This window comes from Hemitrygon akajei, chromosome 6, assembly GCF_048418815.1.
Source record: "Hemitrygon akajei chromosome 6, sHemAka1.3, whole genome shotgun sequence".
NCBI classification, from domain to species: domain Eukaryota; kingdom Metazoa; phylum Chordata; class Chondrichthyes; order Myliobatiformes; family Dasyatidae; genus Hemitrygon; species Hemitrygon akajei.
This window is the reverse complement of record NC_133129.1, coordinates 1,944,115-1,964,475: the sequence shown is the minus strand read 5'-3', so window position 1 is coordinate 1,964,475 and position 20,361 is coordinate 1,944,115. Positions and strand designations below refer to the sequence as shown.

General features: G+C 49.3%; 1 protein-coding gene across 1 annotated transcript in view; it reads left to right on the top strand.

Annotated features, from left to right (window-relative positions):
* The first annotated feature begins 16,428 nt into the window (after window positions 1-16,428).
* Window positions 16,429-20,361, top strand: part of LOC140728810 (dual specificity testis-specific protein kinase 2-like) — a 117,943-nt gene continuing 114,010 nt past the window's right edge. Inside the window, exon 1 of the mRNA XM_073047780.1 lies at window positions 16,429-18,399. Coding sequence (XP_072903881.1) covers window positions 18,181-18,399 — 219 coding nt within the window. The 5' untranslated portion in view covers window positions 16,429-18,180. The remainder of the gene's footprint in view (window positions 18,400-20,361) is intronic.

Genomic DNA, 20,361 nt, shown 5'->3' with positions numbered 1-20,361 from the left:
GTTAACATTGACCAATTAATTGTCTTAACTCCTACGAAGAGATTCATTCTACAGATGGGCACTGGAGAGCATCCCAACACGCTGCATCACTGTATGGTACGGAAACTGCACTGCGGTGGCCAGGGAGGCTCAACAACGGGGTAGTCAAAACTGTCCAACGCATCACTGGCACCAGCTTGCCCACCATCAGGGACATGCGTACAGAACATTGCCAGCAAAGTGCTAGTAACATCATAAAGGATCCCACACACCCTGCCCATGGACTGTGTGTCCCATTCCCATTAGTTACAGCCACACCAGGACCACTAGACACAAAAACAGTTACTTTCCCCAAACAGTAAGGCTGACCAACACCTCCACCCACTAACGCAGCTCTCCACACCCACCACCACCACTACTTTATCATTTCCTGTCAGTCACTTTATGTACAGACACTCCTGTGCCCTGCGTCACTTTATGGGCGTACAATCAACCTGTGTATATGAGCATACACGTGGAAATCTGCAGATGCTGGAAATTCAAGCAACACACACAAAATGCTGGTGGAACGCAGAAGGCCAGGCAGCATCTATAGGGAGAAGTACTGTCGACGTTTCGGGCTGAGACCCTTCGTCAGGACTAACAGAAAGGAAAGATAGTAAGAGATTTGAAAGTGGGAGGGGGGAAATGCGAAATGATAGGAGAAGCCAGGAGGGGGTGGGGTGAAGCTAAGAGCTGGAAAGGTGATTGGCAAAAGGGATACAGAGCTAGAGAAGGGAAAGGATCATGAGGCAGGAGGCCTAGGGAGAAAGAAAGGGGGAGGGGAGCACCTGAGGGAGATGGAGAACAGGCTGAGTGATGGGCAGAGAGAGAGAAAAAAAAGGGGAGGGGGAAAAAACTAAATATAATAGGGATGGGGTAAGGGGGAGGAGGGGCATTAACGGAAGTTGGAGAAGTCAATGTTCATGCCATCAGGTTGGAGGCTACCCAGACGGAATATAAGGTCTTGTTCCTCCAACCTGAGTGTGGCTTCATCTTGACAGTAGAGGAGGCCATGGACAGACATATCAGAATGGGAATGGGATGTGGAATTAAAATGTGTGGCCACTGGGAGATCCTGCTTTCTCTGGCGGACAGAGCGTAGGTGTTCAGCAAAACAGTCTCTCAGTCTGCGTTGGGTCTCACCAATATATAAAAGGCCACACCGGGAGCACCGGACGCAGTATACCACACCAGCCGACTCACAGGTGAAGTGTCGCCTCACCTGGAAGGACTGTCCAGGGCCCTGAATGGTGGTGAGGGAGGAAGTGTAAGGGCAGGTGTAGCACTTGTTCCGCCTACAAGGATAAGTGCCAGGAGGGAGATCAGTGGGAAGGGATGGGGGGGAACGAATGGACAAGGGAGTCGCGTAGGGAGCGATCCCTGCGGAAAGTAGAAAGAGGGGGGGCCGGAAAGATGTGCTTGGTAGTGGGATCCCGTTGGAGGAGGCGGAAGTATATAAGCTATCTCATTTATTTATAGTTATAGTGTTTTACATTATTATTGTCTTCTTTAACTTATTGCATTTTTGTGCTGCTTCAGATCTGAAGTAACAATTATTTCGTTCTTCTTTACAGCTGTGTGTTGGAAATGATATTAAACTATCTTGAATCTGAAATCAGAGCCTACGCGGTGCAGTTCCCGAGGTACGTCACTAGAGGGGGCGATAGTCCCTCTTCCGTCAGTGTGATTGATTACTATAGTGGAGCCGGGGAAACTGGATCTGGAGAGCTCACATCCCCAGAAACCAACTATTGAGCGAGTATCCATAGATACTGTATCCTTGGAAACTACACCTAGATGGAGTTGCTATGGTTAATACGTTTACAATTGATTTACTGCTGATGTCGCAGCCTTATAAGCAGCTATGGAAACCACAGCCGCTTTCCTGTTTTTACTGGTGTGCGGCCTCTCCTGCTATACTGCACATTTTGTAGGGTTGCTCAAAATCCGGTACGCAGGAGGCCATTTGGACCGTCTCGGTTGTGCCAGCCAAAACAAGAGCTATCCGGACTGATCTCACCTGCCAGCAGTAGGCCTGTCGTCCTCTTCAGGGAAATATGGGGAGGGTTTCGGCCTCTCCCACGCCCTCAGAGAGAGAGTTCCGGACAATTCCCAACCCCCCCCCCCCCCCACCACCCACTGGCCACGCCTCAGGTAGAAGTAAACTTTTCTACATCCCCCCACCAGTCCTTCAGGTTACCAACTCCTCTCCCCGTTTCCACAGCAACACCACACAAAACGCTGGAGGAGCTCAGCAAGTCAGGCAGCATCTACGGGGGGAATTACCCAGCCTGAAATCTAACTTCATTGACATTTAGAACAGAAATTAGGAGGAATTTCTTTAGCCAGAGGGTGGTGAATTCAGACTGCTGCAGAGGCCAAGTTATTGGGTATATTTAAAACAGAGATTGGTAGATTCTTGATTAGTCAGGGGGCCCAAGGTTACAGGGAGAAGGCAGGAGAATGGAATGGCGGAGGAGACTCGATGGGCTGAATGGCCTGATTCTGCTCCCATGTTTCACCGTCTTGAGGACGTTCTGCACCATCCGGTTATTTGTGTGGGTTGCTCAAGATTACCAGCATCTGCAGAACGTCGTGTTTGTCCTCCTGGTTTCCCAGCCATAATATTGGCACACCCCCTTGGACCTCCTCCAAATCCCCTCCAGTGCAAAAGAGGAGTATTGAGGTAGTGCTCATGATGGTGGAGGGAGAAATGTTAAGGAGTCTTAAGGCTCTTGTGTCTCCTCCCTGATGGTAGCAATGAGGAGAGACCATGTCCTGTGTGATGGAGGCCCTTAATGATGGAAGCCACTTTTTGAGACTCCACCCTTTGAAAATGTCCTTGTTGGTGGGGAAGCTTGGAACACAGAACAGTAGAGGCCCTTTGGCCCACAATGTGCCAACCTAACCTACTCTAAGATAAGTCTAACCCTTCCCTCTGAAGCATTTTTCCCTCATCCATAAATGTGCCTGGACTTGTGCCCATGGTGGAACCAGCTGCGAGAGAGAGGGATTGGTGACCTCACAGTCTACCTCGCCATGACCTTGGACATTATTGTCTACCCGCACGGCTCTTTCCGTGTAACTGTAACAATTCATTCTGTGTAACACACACAAAATGCCAGAGGAATTCGGCAGGCCAGCCAGCATCTACAGAAGGGAATAAAGAGACAACATCTCTTGCTGACGCCCTTCATCAGGACTGTCCCTTAATCTGCATTCCCTGGTGCTACCTCAATGTACTGATGTGATGAAATAATCTGTATGGATGGCTTGTAAAACAAAGATTTTCACCATAGCTCAGTACATGTGACAATAATGAACCAATTTACAGGGAAATGATGAGAGTGGTAATCACTTAAAGAGGGCGATGCGGTTAATATACTGGGAGTCTACATGTATCTGATGGACTGAATGGCATCTGATGTGTTGTCATACTGTCTTAAGACCATAAGTCCATAAGTTATAGGAGCAGAAGTAGGCCATTTGGTCCATCAAGTTTGCTTCGCCATTCAGTCATGGGTTGATCCACTTCATCCAGTCATCTCCACTCCCCTACTTTCACCCCATACCCTTTGTTGCCCTGGTTAATCAGCAACCTATCCATCTCTGCCTTAAATGCACCCAATGACTTGGCCTCCACAGCCGCTCGTGGCAACAAATTCCGCAGATTTACCACCCTCTGACTAAAGTAATTTCTCCGCAGCTCAGTTCTAAATGGGCGTCCTTCAATCCTGAAGTCGTGCCCTTCTTGTCCTCGACTCACCTACCATGGGAAATAACTTTGCCATATCTAATCTGTTCAGGCATTTTGACATTCGGAATGTTTCTATGAGATCCCCCCTCATTCTCCTGAACTCCAGGAAATACAGCCCAAGAGCTGCCAGACGTTCCTTATACAGTAACCCTTTCATTCCTGGAATCATTCTCGTGAATCTTCTCTGAACCTTCTCCAATGTCAGTATATCCTCTCTAAAATAAGGAGCCCAAAACTGCACACAATACTCCGTGTGGTCTCACAAGTGCCTTATAGGGCCTCAACATCATATCCCTGCTCTTCTATTCTGTACCTCTAGAAATGAATGCCAACACTGAATTCACCTTCTTCACCACCGACTCTATCTGGAGGTTAACCTTTAGGGTATCTTACACAAGGACTCCCAAGTCCCTTTGCATCTCTGCATTTTGAATTCTCTCCCCATCTAAATAATAGTCTGCCCGTTTATTTCTTCCACCAAAGTGCATGACCATACACTTTCCAACATTGTATTTCATTTGCTACTTCTTTACCCATTCCCCTAAACTATCTAAGTCTCTCTGCAGGCTCTCTGTTTCCTCAACACTACCCACTCCTCCACCTATCTTTGTATCATTGACAAATTTAGCCACAAATCCATTAATCCCATAGTCCAAATCATTGACATACATCGTAAAAAGCAGCGGTCTCAACACCGACCCCTGTGGAGCTCCACTGGTAACCTGCAACCAGCCAGAATAGGATCCCTTTATTCCCACTCTCTGTTTTCTGCCGATCAACCAATGCTCCACCCATGCTAGTAACTCCCCTGTAATTCCATGGGCTCTTATCTTGCTAAGCAGCCTCATGTGTGGCACCTTGTCAAAGGCCTTTTGGAAATCCAAGTACACCACAACTACTGCATCTCCTTTGTCTACTCTACTTGTAATTTCCTCAAGGAATTGCAGTAGTTTTGTCAGGCAGGATTTTCCTTTCAGGAAACCATGCTGGCTTTGGCCTATCTTGTCATGTGCCTCCAGGTATTTCATAATCTCATCCCTAACAATCAATTCCTACAACCTCCCAACCACTGATGTCAGGCTAACGGGTCTATAGTTTCCTTTCTATTGCCTCCTACCCTTCTTAAATAATGGAGTAACATTTGCAGTTTTCCAGTCATCCAGTACAATGCCAGAATCAAATGGGTTCTTGCAAGATCATTGTTAATGCCTCCGCAATCTCTCCAGCTACTTTCTTCAGAAGCTGAGGGTGCATTCCATCAGGTCCAGGAGATTTATCCACCCTCAGACCATTAAGCTTCCTGAGCACCTTCTCAGTCGTAATTTTCACTACACAAACTTCACTTCCCTGACACTTTTGAATGTCCGTTATACTGCAGATGTCTTCCACTGTGAAGACTGATGTTAAATACGCATTCAGTTCCTCTGCCATCTCTGCGTTTCTCATTACAATATCTCCAGCGTCATTTTCTATTGGTCCTATGTCTACCCTCAACTCTCTTTTACCCTTTATATACTTAGAAAAGCTTTTAGTATCTTCTTTGATATTAGTCGCCAGCTTCCTTTCATAATTCATCTTTTCCGTACTAATGACCTTCTTAGTTTCCTTCTGCCAGTTTTTTATAAGCTTCCCAATCCTCTATCTTCTGTCCATAAACATCCTGCCGTTGGAGGGGGTTGGACAATTGTGGTTGGAGCTCTTGCAATTTCCTCTTGCGCTTCGTTTAACGGCCTGTGGTACACTTCACCCAGATGTGGCAATTTCTTCACATTTGAAGACGCGAAGCTCCTCAGTATTTCCTGTTTTAGCAGGGACTCAGCGCTGCAGTGGTTAGCGCTGATGTCTCCGGTCTGATGACCCAGGTCCAGTCCTGACCTCGGTTGCTGTCTCTGTGTGGAGTTTACCCTGTGACCGTGTGGGTCTGGGCCACAGCAAAGTCTCCCTCACTTCCAGATACATGTCTCTCCCCAGCAACACCACTCCCAGACTACAACAGTAAGTCTTTCAAATTCAAAGTAATCTTATCGTCAAAGTACACAGGGTTTTTTTTTATTTATTTAGAGATACAGCATAGTAACTGGCCTTCTGCCCCCCCCCCCATTACACCAATGTGACCAATTAACCTACTAATCGGCACGCCTCTGGAATGACTGTGGGAGGAAACCGGAGCACCCAAAGGAAAGCCACACTGTCACGGGGATAACGCACAAACTCCTCACAGGGAGCGGCGGGAATCGAACCCGGGCCGCTGCAGCTGTAATAGTGTTACACAGGTGCTACACTACCATATCACCCCTTAAATTATGCCCCCTGGTATTATCCACTCAACTCTGACATGGACGGTCCCAAGCCCGGCTGTGAAAGGAGGAGGGTTGGGCCTGGGACTAGCAACCCCACCCCGTAAAATCCCAGAAATACAGAAATGTTAACAGAAGCTCCGAAGTCCTCATCGCTGGGACAGGAAGAATCTTCGATCGTCTGCTCCTGGGAACACTTGAAAGACTGGCCTAGGACAGAAGACTCTGGCAGCCTGTACCCCAGTAAGAGCGATGGGGGTGGGGGGGGGAGTGTTAGCCATTCCTTCCCTCACGGACAGAGGCAAGTGCTGTAAAAACATTGTGCTTCACACCAGAATCTGACAAAAATCTATACTTAAAATGACAAACAACCAAAAAAGACAAACTGTGAAAATAAAAGTAAAAATGAGTTGTGAAGGGTCCTTGAGAGTGAGCCCAGGGGTCACAGGATCAGTTCAGAGGAGTGGTGAGTGAAGTTTTCCTCTCCGGTTCAGGAGCCCGATGGCTGAAGTGTAACAACTCTTCCTGAACCAGGTGATGTAGGACCCAAGGCTTCTGTATCTCCTGCCCCAGGGTGCAGTGAGAAGAGAGCATGACCTGGATCGAGAGAGGGGTCTTCGATGATGGTAGTGCTCCTTGTAAATTTACTCAGTGGTGGGGAGGGCTTTGCTCATGATGAACTGGGCTGTCTCCACCACATTCTGCAGACTTCTCCATTTCTGGGCATTGATGTCCCCAATCCAGATCATAGCGCATCCATCGCTATGAATCGCTCCATCGTTCATCAGTAGAGTTTTCTGGAACACCATCTCGCGTGCAAAGGGACAATTCTAGACGAAGCTAGAATCAGAAATGATGCTCGACGGCTGTGGCAGGGCTTGCCTGTTATTACATCCTACAAGCCGAGATCGGGTAACATTAGTGGCAATAACCCATCACTTCCACATGAACTCCATGATTTTTATGCACACTTTGAAAGACAGAGCAATGACACACCTACTCAAGCCCCCATAACTCCTGATAACCCTCAGACTCCAAGCCAGAAATTAGAACATCCTTCAGTAGGGTGAATCCATGCATAGCATCCAGGCCAAACAGTGTTGATGTCATAGCCAAGAAAGTTTACTAACGCCTCTTCTTCCTCAGGAGACTAAAGAATTTCAACTTGTCCCTGTCAACTCTTACCAGTGCTACCAAAGCACTGTAGAACATGGCAACTCCCCGTGGACAGTCCCGATCCCAGCTGGGAATGAACTCCCCGTGGACTGTCCCGATCCCGGCTGTGAAAGGAGGGGGGGTCGGGAATGAACTCCCCACGGACAGTCCCGATCCCGGCTGTGAAAGGAGTGGGGGGGCTGGGAATGAACTCCCCACGGACAGTCCCGATCCCAGCTGGGAATGAACTCCCCGTGGACAGTCCTGATCCCGGCTGTGAAAGGAGGGGGGGCTGGGAATTAACTCCCCACGGACAGTTCCGATCCCAGCTGGGAATGAACTCCCCGTGGGCAGTCCTGATCCCGGCTGTGAAAGGAGGGGGGGCTGGGAATTAACTCCCCACGGACAGTCCCGATCCCGGCTGTGAAAGGGGGGGAGGGGGCTGGGAATGAACTCCCCACGGACAGTCCCGATCCCAGCTGGGAATGAACTCCCCGTGGGCAGTCCTGATCCCGGCTGTGAAAGGAGGGGGGGGCTGGGAATTAACTCCCCACGGACAGTCCCGATCCCGGCTGTGAAAGGGGGGGAGGGGGCTGGGAATGAACTCCCCACGGACAGTCCCGATCCCAGCTGGGAATGAACTCCCCGTGGACAGTCCTGATCCCGGCTGTGAAAGGAGGGGGGGCTGGGAATTAACTCCCCACGGACAGTCCCGATCCCAGCTGGGAATGAACTCCCCGTGGGCAGTCCTGATCCCGGCTGTGAAAGGAGGGGGGGTTGGGAATTAACTCCCCACGGACAGTCCCGATCCCGGCTGTGAAAGGAGGGGAGGGGGGTCGGGAATGAACTCCCCACGGACAGTCCCGATCCCAGCTGTGAAAGGAGGAGGGGGGGTCGGGAATTAACTCCCCACGGACAGTCCCGATCCCGGCTGTGAAAGGAGGAGGGGAGGTCGGGAATTAACTCCCCACGGACAGTCCCGATCCCAGCTGTGAAAGGAGGAGGGGGGGTCGGGAATTAACTCCCCACGGACAGTCCCGATCCCAGCTGGGAATGAACTCCCCGTGGGCAGTCCTGATCCCGGCTGTGAAAGGAGGGGGGGTTGGGAATTAACTCCCCACGGACAGTCCCGATCCCGGCTGTGAAAGGAGGGGAGGGGGGTCGGGAATGAACTCCCCACGGACAGTCCCGATCCCGGCTGTGAAAGGAGGGGAGGGGGGTCGGGAATGAACTCCCCACGGACAGTCCCGATCCCGGCTGTGAAAGGAGGAGGGGGGGTCGGGAATTAACTCCCCACAGACAGTCCCGATCCCGGCTGTGAAAGGAGGAGGGGGGGTCGGGAATTAACTCCCCACGGACAGTCCCGATCCCGGCTGTGAAAGGAGGAGGGGGGGGTCGGGAATTAACTCCCCACGGACAGTCCCGATCCCGGCTGTGAAAGGAGGGGGGGTCGGGAATTAACTCCCCACGGACAGTCCCGATCCCGGCTGTGAAAGGAGGGGGGGTCGGGAATTAACTCCCCACGGACAGTCCCGATCCCGGCTGTGAAAGGAGGGGAGGGGGCTGGGAATTAACTCCCCACAGACAGTCCCGATCCCGCCTGTGAAAGGAGGAGGGGGGTCGGGAATGAACTCCCGACGGGCAGTCCTGATCCCGGCTGTGAAAGTGGGGGGGGGGGGGGGGGCTGGGAATGGGGCTAGCAGAAGCACTCATCCCTGGGAGAGGAAGGGTCTTCAATGACGTACTTCACCTGGGGACAACTGGAAAGGCCGGCCCAGGACAGGGGACTGTGGTGAGCTGCCGTCAGCGGCCTTTGCCGACAGCAACTCGCTTTTGATGTCTAAAGTTACCACCTGCTTCAAAAGGGTATTCATAAAATCAGTGCTGAAGAACAGCATGGTGGCGACCTGCCTCTGTGGCTCCCGTCTGGCGGCATTTCCATCCACTCCAATGAAGTGCTTCGAGGGGTTGGTTTTGGCGTGAATCAGATCTGCTTCAGAGATAACCTGGGTTTATTCCCCTCCATAGATGCTGCCTGAATTGCTGAGTTCCTCCAGCATTACTCCACTTCCATTTGGGCCCATCTCCATCGTTGACATAGCATTGAGGCAAAAGGTGACGTCTCAAAAAGCCTGCATCCATCATTAAGAAGCGGTCACCATGGACGTGATGTCTTCTCATTGCTACCGTCAGGAGGTCCTGGAGCCTGAGGACCCACACTCAACACCTTCCCCTCCGCCATCACATTTCTGAATGGACAATGAATCCACGCACACTACCTCACTATTTTTTCTGTTTGCACTGCTTATTATGTACAATATAATATTTATACAGCAAGTATGTACAGCACTGTGCAAAAGTCTCGGGCACATATATGTATCTGGGGTGGCTAACACTTTTGCACAGTACTGTATGTGTGTATACAGACTGTATGCCAGTGAAATTAAACCTGATTCTAATTCTGCCTACCACCACAACAGGTCAACAGCAGATACAATCTCACCGACTCTCCACTCTGCTCTGGACCACCTGACAACTGAAGTGTGCATTAGACTGCTGTTCTTTGACGACAACTCAGTGTTCAACACAACTGCTCCATCCCAACTTCATCCCCAGTCCCCAAGACCTGGGCCTCTGCACCTGGATCCTTGATTTCCCCATTGACGGACCTCAATCCATACGGATCAGGAACAACATCTCCTCCCCGCTGACCATCAGCACAGCTGCACTCCGAGCTACGTGCTTAGTCCTCTGCTCTGCTCCCTGTACACCCATGGCCGTGTGGCTGAGCACATCTCCAACACCATCTACAAATTCACTGACGACACCACTGTGTTGGCCGAATCACAGGTGAGGATGGGTCAGCATACAGGAGTGAGGTAGGACACCTGGTTGAGTGATGCCACAATAACAACTCATCGTCAGCAAAACCAAGGAGTTAATCATTAACTTCAGAGAGGGGAAGTCAGGAGACCAAATCCCTGTTCTCACTGGAGAGGTGGGGAGAGTTCAGATTCCTGGATGTGAATATCCTGAGTGACCTGTCCGAGGCTCAGAACATAGATGCAACTATGGAGAACTATGATCATTTCTGGTCACCTCATTGCAGGAAGCATGTGATACTATGGAGAGAGTGCAGAAAGGAGATTTACAAGTATGATGCCTGGATTTGGAAAGTGTGCCTTATGAGAATAGGTTGAGTGAACTTGGCCTTTTCTCCTTGGAGCAATGGAGGATGTGAGGTGACCTGATAGAGGTGTATAAGATGAGGAGGGGCATTGATCATGTGGATAGCCAGAGGCTTTATCCCAGTTCTGAAATGCCTAACATGGGGGGAATAGTTTTAAGGTGCTTGGAAATAGGTATTGAGGGGATGTTGGGGTAAATTTTTTACACAGAGAGTGGTTGGTGCGTGGAATGAACTGCCAGCGATGGTGGTGGAAGAGGATACAGTAGGGTCTTTTAAGAGACTCTTAGATAGGTACATGGAGCTTAGAAAATTGGAAGGCTATGTGGTAGGAAAATTCTAGGAGGTTTCTAAAATGGGTTACATGGTTGATACAACATTATGGGACGAAGGGCCTGTAATGTGCTGTAGATTTCTATGTTCTATGTTCTAAAGCACACCAGCACCTTTTCTTTTATTAGAAGCTTCAGGGGATTTGGTGTGTCCCCAAATGCTCGAAGAAATACCGACAGATGTACTGCTGAAAGTCTATTGACTACTTGCTTTGAGGACTAGAATGGAATTGCAGCATATAGGACTGTAAGAGGCTGCAGAGAGTAGTGGACACAGCCAAGTCTACCACAGGCACAACTCCCCACCACTGACAGCATCTACAAGAGGCTTGCCCTCAGAAAGATAGCATCTAGCGTCAATACTAATGAATGGTCTCAGCCCGAAACATCGACTGTTCATTCATTTCCATCGATGCTGCCTGGCCTGCTGAGTTTCTCCAGCATTTTGTGTGTGCTGCTTTGGATTTCCAGCATCTGCAAAATCTCTTGTGTTTACGATCTATCATCAAAGATCCTCACCATCTGGACTATGCCAGATTCTCACTGCAACCATAAATCAGGAGGTACAGAAGCCTGAAATCTCACACGACTGAGTCGAAGAACAGCTTCATTCCAACAACCATTGGATTTTTGATCCAGCCAGCACATCCTAACTGGAACACTACAGACCATCCCTTGCACTGCCAGGGGCTCGTCTCAGATTGTGTATTAATTATTTAATTGGGAGCCACGGTGGATTAGTGATTAGCACGATGCTATTACAGCTTGGGGTGTCGGAGTTCAGAGTTCAATCCCGGAGTTCTCTGTAAGGAGTCTGTACATCTTCCCCGTGGAATGCATGGGTTTCCTCCAGGTGCTCTGGTTTCCTCCCACTGTCCAAAGATGGCTAGGAGGGTAATTGGTCATTCTAGATTGTACCACGATTAGGCTCGGATTAAATCCGGGGATGACGGGTGACACAGTTCAAAGTGTCGGAAGGGCCTGTTCTGTGCTGTCTCTCTAACTAAAGAATAAAATAAAAAGGTACGGCAGGGTAACAGGGCCTTCCAGCCCAACGAGCCCATGCTGCCCAGTTACACCCATGTGACCAATTAGCCTACTAACCCCTACGTCTTTGTGAGGAGAAACCGGAGACTGCGCGGTGACAGGGAGAACGTTTAAATCCCTTACAGGCTGCGGCAGGAATTGAACCTGGATCACTGGCACTGTAAAGTGTCAAGCTAACTGTCTTACTATGCAGTCCTTTTCTTCACGGTCTTCTCTAATTTATAACTTATGTCTCTGTGTGCTGTTTCTGCTTCTATGCCTGTCAAGCTGCTGTAGGCAAGTGAACATGAATTGTGCACGTGACTTGATGTGATAGTATCGGACAGGGTGCTGAGGAGGTTCGCCAGCAGGTTGACCGAAGGGACTGTCGAGCGAAAAACTGCTGGAGAAACCTCAGCAGGTCTGGCAGCATCTGTGGAAGGGTGGGTGGGAGGGGGAGGGTGGAATGAATGAGTTACCTTCCAGGTCAAGATCAGTCCAGATGTAAGATATCGACCCACAACGTTGACAGTCCATTTTCTGCTACAGCCTGCCCTCCAGCAGACTGATTTTTTCACCCGTCTTTTTACTTGGGATGGTTCAGTCATTCCTCCATTGAGCACATTGACAAGGAGCACTGTTGCAGGAGAGCATTGTCAAGAACCCCCACCACCACCCAGGCCATGCTCTCTTCTCACTGCTGCCATCAGGAAGGAGGCACAGGAGCCTCAGAACTCACCACCAGGTTCAGGAACAGTTATTACCCCTCAACCAACAGGCTTCTGAACCAGAGGGGGATGACTTCACTCACCCCATCACTGAACTGTTTCCACAACCTATGGACTCAGTTGCAAGGACTTCATCTCATGTTCTCAATATTTATTGCTTATTTATTTATTGATGTTTATTTATTGTTTTGCAGTCTGTTGTCTTTTGCACATTGTTCTTGTCGTCTTTGTTGTGTGCAGTTTTTATTGATTCCAGTGTGTTTCTTTGTGAATGCCTGCAAGAAAATGAATCTCAGGCTAGTATATGGTAACACATACATATGTACACAAGTATGGGGAAAGAGATTCAACATTCAAATTTAATTATCAGGTACACATCGCATGCCCACGGTACTCGGCAGAAGAACGCAGATCACAAGCAACAAAACCACAGAAGCAAAACAAGGCCCGTTCCTCCCTCCTGTCCACGCACATAACCCCAAGACAGGCTGTCTTTCACCTCTGGCCTCCAGCAGACTGGGGTTCGGACACACAGACAGATTTAAAGGGAATCTAAGAGGGACTTTCTTCACCCGAGGATTGATGAGTACCTGGAACACGTAGTCAGAAAGAGGGTGGAAGTGTATTTGTTGAGTAATACTGCACGGAGACAGGCTCCAGGCTCCATCTGCCATGGCTGGTGAATACAAGAAAGGAGACTAATACAGTAAAGGAGTTTTAAAGGCTGTCAGATTGGCAAAGTTCAAAGTAAACTTATTATCAAAGGACACATACATCACATATACAACCCCGAGATTTGTCTTCTTGTGGGCATACTCAGTAAGTCCAATAACCAACAGAATGGACAAACACTGTGCAAAACACAACAAACTACAAATACAAAAACAGAGAAAACAAACAAATAAATACATAGATAAATAAATAACAAAACAAAACATTAGTTAGAAACATAGAAAATGAGTCCATAGGTTGTGGGAACAGTTCAGTGATGGGGTGAGTGAAGTTATCCCCTCTGGTTCAGGAGCCTGATGATTGAGGGGTGATAACTGTTCCCGAACCTGGTGGTGTGAGTCCTGATACTCCTGTACCTTCTTCCTGATGGTTAAGGGGTAATAACTGTTCCTGAACCTGGTGGTGTGGGTCCTGAGGCTCCTGTACCTTCTTCCTGACAGCAGCGACAGCAAGAGAGCATGGCCTGGATGGTAGGAGTTCCAGATGATGGATGTTGCTTTCCTATGACTGTTCCCCGTGTTGATGTGCTCAGTGATGGGGAAGGCTTTACCTGTGATGGACTGGGCTGTATCCAATACTTTTTGTAAGATTTTCTGCTCAAGGGCATCGGTGTTTCCATACCAGGCTGTGATGCAGCCAGTCAATATACTCTCTAGTCAAATTCAACAGAGTTGTTTAAGAGGCTTTGTGAGATGCACATAAGGAAACAGAGAATTGAGGGATATGGACATCATGTAGGCAGAAGACGAACACAACGCTGGAAGAACTCAGCAGGTCAGGCAGCATCCATGAGAAAAGAGTAGCCAACGTTACGGGCCAAGACACTTCATCAGGAATGGGGTCTCGGCCCGAAACGTTGGCTACTCTTTTCTCACGGATGCTGCCTGACCTGCTGAGTTCTTCCAGCATTGTGTACGTATTCTTTGATCCACAGCATCTGCAGTTGTATTTTTATGATGCTGGCTTAGTTCATAAAGTACTACAACAGGGAAACCCAGCCCTTTGGCCCATCTAGTCCATGTTGACCTGGTTTTCTGCCCAGTCTTTTCAACCTGCACCCGGACCATCCCCACCAAAACCCTCTCGTCCTTGTACTTATCCAAACTTCTCTTAAATTTTCCAGTTGAATTTACATCCACCACTTCCTCTGGCAGCTCGTTCCACACTCACACTACTCTCTGAGTGAAGTAGATTCCCTCTTAGGTTCCCCTTAAGTATTTTACGTTTCACTCTAAACTATGACCTCTAGTTCTAGTCTCACCCAACACCAGTGGAAAAAGCCTCCTTGCATTTACCCTATCTATACCCACCATAATGTTGTGTGCCTCCATCAAATCTCTCCTCAACTCCTGCTCTCCAGGGAATAACATATTTAACTTTTCTCTAAAACTCAAGTCCTGGCATCATTTCTTAAATTTTTTTTTTACAAAGTTAGGCATTTAGTTGGCGGAACATCATTTACTGAAGGGCCTGTGACAGTGCAGTACCATGGTGCACGCCCAAAATGGCCCCAATTGGCTGCATTCATATTCCTCCGAAACCCTTGTCTCCTCATCTAATGTCTTTTTAAACATCATTGATGTACCTGCCTCAAAGACTTCCTCTGGCTGCTCCTTCCATTTACTGACCACCCTCTGTGTGAAGAAGTCGCCCCTCGGGTCCCTTTTAAACCTCTCCGATCCAAGACAAGTTTTGCACTGCACCTCCTGAATGTGACAGGAACAAAACTCATTCCACGGCCACGGCTCCTGTACCGGCTTCACACACCTCGGCAGCTGTCGACTCACTTTTGGGGACTCCGCGGTTTGACGCTTAGTGTTTCCTTTTGTCTTATTTGTGCACTTGTTGCCGTTTGCACGATTTGTTCACTCGTCTGATGGTCAAGTTGTGTGGACAGAGGTTTCAGATGGTCTTTAAACAGGTTCTATGGGATTTCTTTGTTTTAGTGGCAGCCTGCAGGAATACTAAGCTCAAGGTTGTATACTGTATACATTCTTACTTCCTGCTGTTGTTTCGGGCAGCGATGAAGGTCCTCCTTCTCTGACGGCGTACACGGCTTCCTTCATCATATCAGTAGCTCTCTCGGTTTTCACTACTGTCAGTCATGTAGGTCCCAGCTGGAGGCTCAGGTATACCATTACGCACAGATGCTGAAGGAGTCTTCATTGCTGGGTTTTTTTTCATAACTATCTTGTTTTACCAGTCAGGGTTGTTAGCCCTGAGCTGAACCCCTGAACCTGGAGGACCGGTGGACCATCCTTACTCTGGCCTCTATCCTTTGACCTGTTTGGTATGGGTGACCCTACCAAGAGCCAAAGCATTATAAAGCCCTGACTCCAGGCAACATAGCTCTCCGAGTCATTGAGGCACACAAGCCTCCGAACCCTATGACAAGGTTGTGGACCTCTTGGAGGACACTGTATAATAAATGCACTTTAATTCCTGAGCTAATTAATCAATTTATTAAATTTTAGCTCCCTTTCCCTGGGAATAAGACAGTTGTGCATTCACCTTGTTTTATGCCCCTCAATGGATTTGTAGACTAAAACCTCATTATCACTTGAATGGCCCGGGTACTGAGGCCTGGGGCCCTGTGCAGGAAGCCGGGATTAATAGGGATGGGTTACCACTGCTTGTGATGGGCCAAGCGGCCTGTTATGGCTCTATGAGCACCAATGTAAGACAATCAGTAAAGGGGTTAATGTCCTGAGGGGGTGCAGGGTTATCACTGTGATTCTCCTCCCACAGGCCCAGGGAGATGAGCTCCATTGACCTGGCGCCACAAATTCAAGTTTATTGTCACCAGACTGTACATATTTGCCACCAAACGAGACACTGTACCTGCGGACCACGGTGCACCCACAGTACGTATATCATACACGGCACTTCAAACAAAATATCACCACAAATAAGTCAATAAAATAATTCAAAAAAAGCATGTAATGTGCAGCACAGGTAAACAGTACAGTAAACCACTCGAGTGACGAGACCTCGTTGGTGACAGGGTGTTCATCAGTGTCACGGCCTGGGGGAAGAAGCTGTTACTCAGGCTGTCGGTCCTGGTCCTGGTGCTCCCGTCCCTCCTTCCTGACGGTCGTGGGTCAGAGAGATTGTGGGGTGGGTGGTCGGGATCCTCAGCAATACATCGGGAACTTCGACAACACTCCCGGTAAATGTCACAGGCAGGGGGAGGGAGACCCCGCTAGTTCTCTCGGTGCTTTGCACTGTCCTCTGTTCGGTCTCTCGGCGGACGGTGCTGCAGCCGACCGCGAACCCGGCACGGCAAAGCAGCAGATGCTCGGGGGCAGGTCCCCGATGGGGGAGAGAGCCTGTGCCCCTCTCTGTCTCCGCTTTGTCCGGACGGGGAGCGGTAACAAGCTGCTGGGCTCGGGAGCGACCCGCAGGCGGCGCCCGGTGCCTGTGGCCGGCGGCGGGGCGGGCGAAGAAGGGAGCGCCGCCCCGCTGCAGCCTCTACGCCCTCGCCGCTCCACATAAGGAACGGGAGCCTTTCGGCGTGCGCAGGGCGGCAGCTCCGTGATCCCGAGAGCGGGTGGCGCTGCAGGCGGAGCCTGGGAGGAGAGGGTGGGGGGAGCAGCGGGAGGCCTGACCCGTCTAGAGCTGGAGCAAGAGCGGGCTGCGGAGCTACTGGCGGCAGAGCCCGGGCGGATAAACCGGGAGCCAGGAGCAGTTAAACTGGGATCAGGCCAGGAATAAGACCGGGATCAGATCGGGAGTCGATAGACCTGGATCAGACCAGGAGTCGATAGACTGGGATCAGTACAGGAGTACATAGACTGGAATTAGACCAGGAATAAAGAGGAGACAGACCGAGATCGGATCAGGAACATACACCGGGAATGGATCAAGAGCCAGTAGGGGAAACTGGGATCAGACCAGGAGCAGATAGACTGGAATTACATAGGGAATAAGAAGGAGACAGACCAGGAATGGGGAGCAGTTAAACAGGGATCAGACCAGGAATCATGATGGGATAGACTGAGATCAGACCATAAGCCGGCAGAGGACACTCGGTTCGTGCTAGGAATAGGGAACAGTTAAATTGGGATCAAACCAGGAGCAGTTAAACTCGGATCAGACCAGGAGTTAGGAGCAGGTGGACCAGGATCAAATCGGAAGGCAGCTGAGAAAATCAGGAGTCAGGAACAGACAGGTTGGGATCAGACCAGCAGCAGTTAATCCAGAATAAAATCAGGAGTAGGCTGAGGGGATTGGGACCCGAGCGGGAGACTGGGTCGGACCTGGAGTCTGTTTTGATCCTTCTGTTTGTCTAGCACGTTGAAGGGCGGGGTCCTTCCCGAACAGTGCTAGTCCCCGCGGGGCTCCAGCGTTGGTTTGCCTTGTGCAAGACTGTGCCCAGGATGAGGGTCCATAGACAGTGAACTCTTCTCTCTGGTGAGAGGTGATTATTGACTCAAGTTCAGGACATCTACTGCTCTTCAGTTTGAGGGCTTGAAGATTGATTGGATTTTTGCTTGACACAATCTTACCATTATTGGATTATGTATTGATCACGACCAGGTGTATTGATGAATGGACCATCGTTTTACTGATTTATCAATATTGGATTATTGATGAACCATTGCTGGGCTGCAGATTGATCAGAATCGGATTACCAATTAACCAGTGGTGGACCGTTGACTGACTGATGGATTATTATCTGTTATTGGGTAACTAAATGATTTGCAAACCAATCCAGGCCAGTCCTGGATTATTGTCTACTACCCGTCTACGGTCGCCTGTCAATGGCCCTGCTGATACGGAGGATGCCCAGAGTGGATCTAATCTCTGGTTTGATGGTGTGAAGACTCTTCTCTAAACTCACAGAAACGCCCTTTTCCCTGCCACCACCCTGTCGACAGCCAGAGGAAGATGTGAATCAGGGTTGGGTTGAGTTTGGGTGGGAAGGGGTTCACCTTTGCAGAAAATGTCGCGTGAGCCAGCACTCCGATTGGACTTGTCCAGTGACATTCTGGTACCTGACTGTGGACCTCACTCGGCTCCCGCGTCAGGCTCCATGTCCGGGTGCAACTGCCTCCGCCCCTCGTCGTACAGGGCCCTCCGTAGCGCCGTCTCCACCCTGGCCAGGATCGACGACTTCTACTGCGAGAAGATCGGATCGGGATTCTTCTCTGAGGTGTTCAAGGTAGGTGGCTTGGAATGGTCCCTGTGCTGGTGGTTGGCGTCGCCCCTTGAGTACCGGGCAAGTTCTGTGACTGGAGACTTGCCCGTTTCTCTGTGACTTGTACATGGCAGAGGGTTGCAGTGTCGACCACCGTTTCACATGCAGTTGATTTCCGGGTTGACCACAGGCTGAGACAACCTGTTAGACATGGGAAGAGCAAGATGGAAATGCACATTGGCTGGTCTGCAGTGTTAAACCCTGCCTGGCAGAGTCAGGTTAAAGGGTGTACCTGGAGGACTGTGTCACCCTGTTACAGTTCAAAGTAAATTTATTATCAAAGTACAGCACATTATTAAATAGTTTAGGGGCAGCATGGTAGCATAACACTCTTGAAGCGCCAGTGACCAGGGTTCAATTCCTGCTGCAGTCTGTAAGGAGTTTGTATGTTCTCCCTGTGACCACGTGGGTTTCCTCTGGGTGATCTCATTTCCTTCCAACTTTGAAAGTTAATGGGTGTAATTGGGCAGCACGGGCTCGTTGGGCTGGAAGGGCTTGTTACCGTGCTGTATCTCTAAATATGAAAATGTAAAATAAATAAACACATGTCACAGTATGCTACCATCAGATTGATATTTTTGTGGGCGTTCACAGTAGAACAAAGAAATACAACAGAATCAATGAAAAACTACACACAAAGATTGAAAAAAGAACCAACGTGCAAAAAAAAAGTGCAAATACAAAAAAAAGTAAATAAATAATGTTGAGGATATCAGTTGTATTGACTTGAAAGTGAGTCCATAGACTGTGGAATAATTTCAGTGTTGAGGTGAGTGAAGTTATCCAGGCTGCTTCAGGAGCCTGATGTCTGTAGGGTAAAGATGCTGTCAAACTGGAAAGAGTGTGGAAAAGATTTATGGCAATGTTGCCAGGACTGAGCGAGGGGGAGAAGTTGCCAGGTCTTTATTCCTTGGAATGTAGGAGAATGAGGGATGACTTATGTTTAAGATTATGAGTGATAGAGAAGGTGGGTGGGAACAGGATAGGGGAGACAAAAACTAATGTGTGTAGATATAGGGTGAGAGGGAAAAGTTTTAAACGGGACCTGGGAGGTGGGTTCCTTTCACGCAGAGGGTGGTGAGTGTATGGAACGAGCTGCCAGAGCATTTGGTCAAGACAGGTACAATAGTATAATTTTAAAAGCACTTGAACAGGTACATGGAGAGACCAGGTTTAGGGGGATGTGGGTTAAATGCAGGAAATTGGGAGTAGCTGGGTGGGCACCATGGTTGGCAAGGACTGGTTTTGGCTGAAGGGCCTGTATCCACTACTAATTGTTGTTAGATGTTTCCTGAATGTCAGAAACCTCATTAAAATCACTGATGGGTTTTACAGTCGACTGTCCTTCCCATACCCTGCTTTGTCAGCTATCAAACATTGTCAAGGAAGTCTCGGGTATTTCCTGCCCTGCCCACTATCAATGGTTTCCAGTGCTGTCCTCCCCATCCCCCACTTTGCCAGCTGTCAAAAGTGTCAAGGATATCTCAGGTATTTCCTGCCCATCCCTTGCTCTGCCCGCTATCAATGATTTCCAGTGCAGTCCTCCCAATCCCCCACTTTGTCAGCTGTCAAAGGTGTCAAGGATATCTGAGGTGCTGTTCTCCCCATTCCCTGCTTTGTCAGCTGTCAAACATGTCAAGGAAGTCTCGGGTATTTCCTGCTCTGCCCACTATCAATGATTTCCAGTGCTGTCCTCCCCATCCCCCACTTTGCCAGCTGTCAAAAGTGTCAAGGATGTCTCAGGTGCTGTTCTCCCCATTCCCCCACTTTGCCAGCTGTCAAAAGTGTCAAGGATGTCTCAGGTGCTGTTCTCCCCATTCCCCCACTTTGCCAGCTGTCAAAAGTGTCAAGGATGTCTCAGGTGCTGTTCTCCCCATTCCCCCACTTTGCCAGCTGTCAAAAGTGTCAAGGATGTCTCAGGTGCTG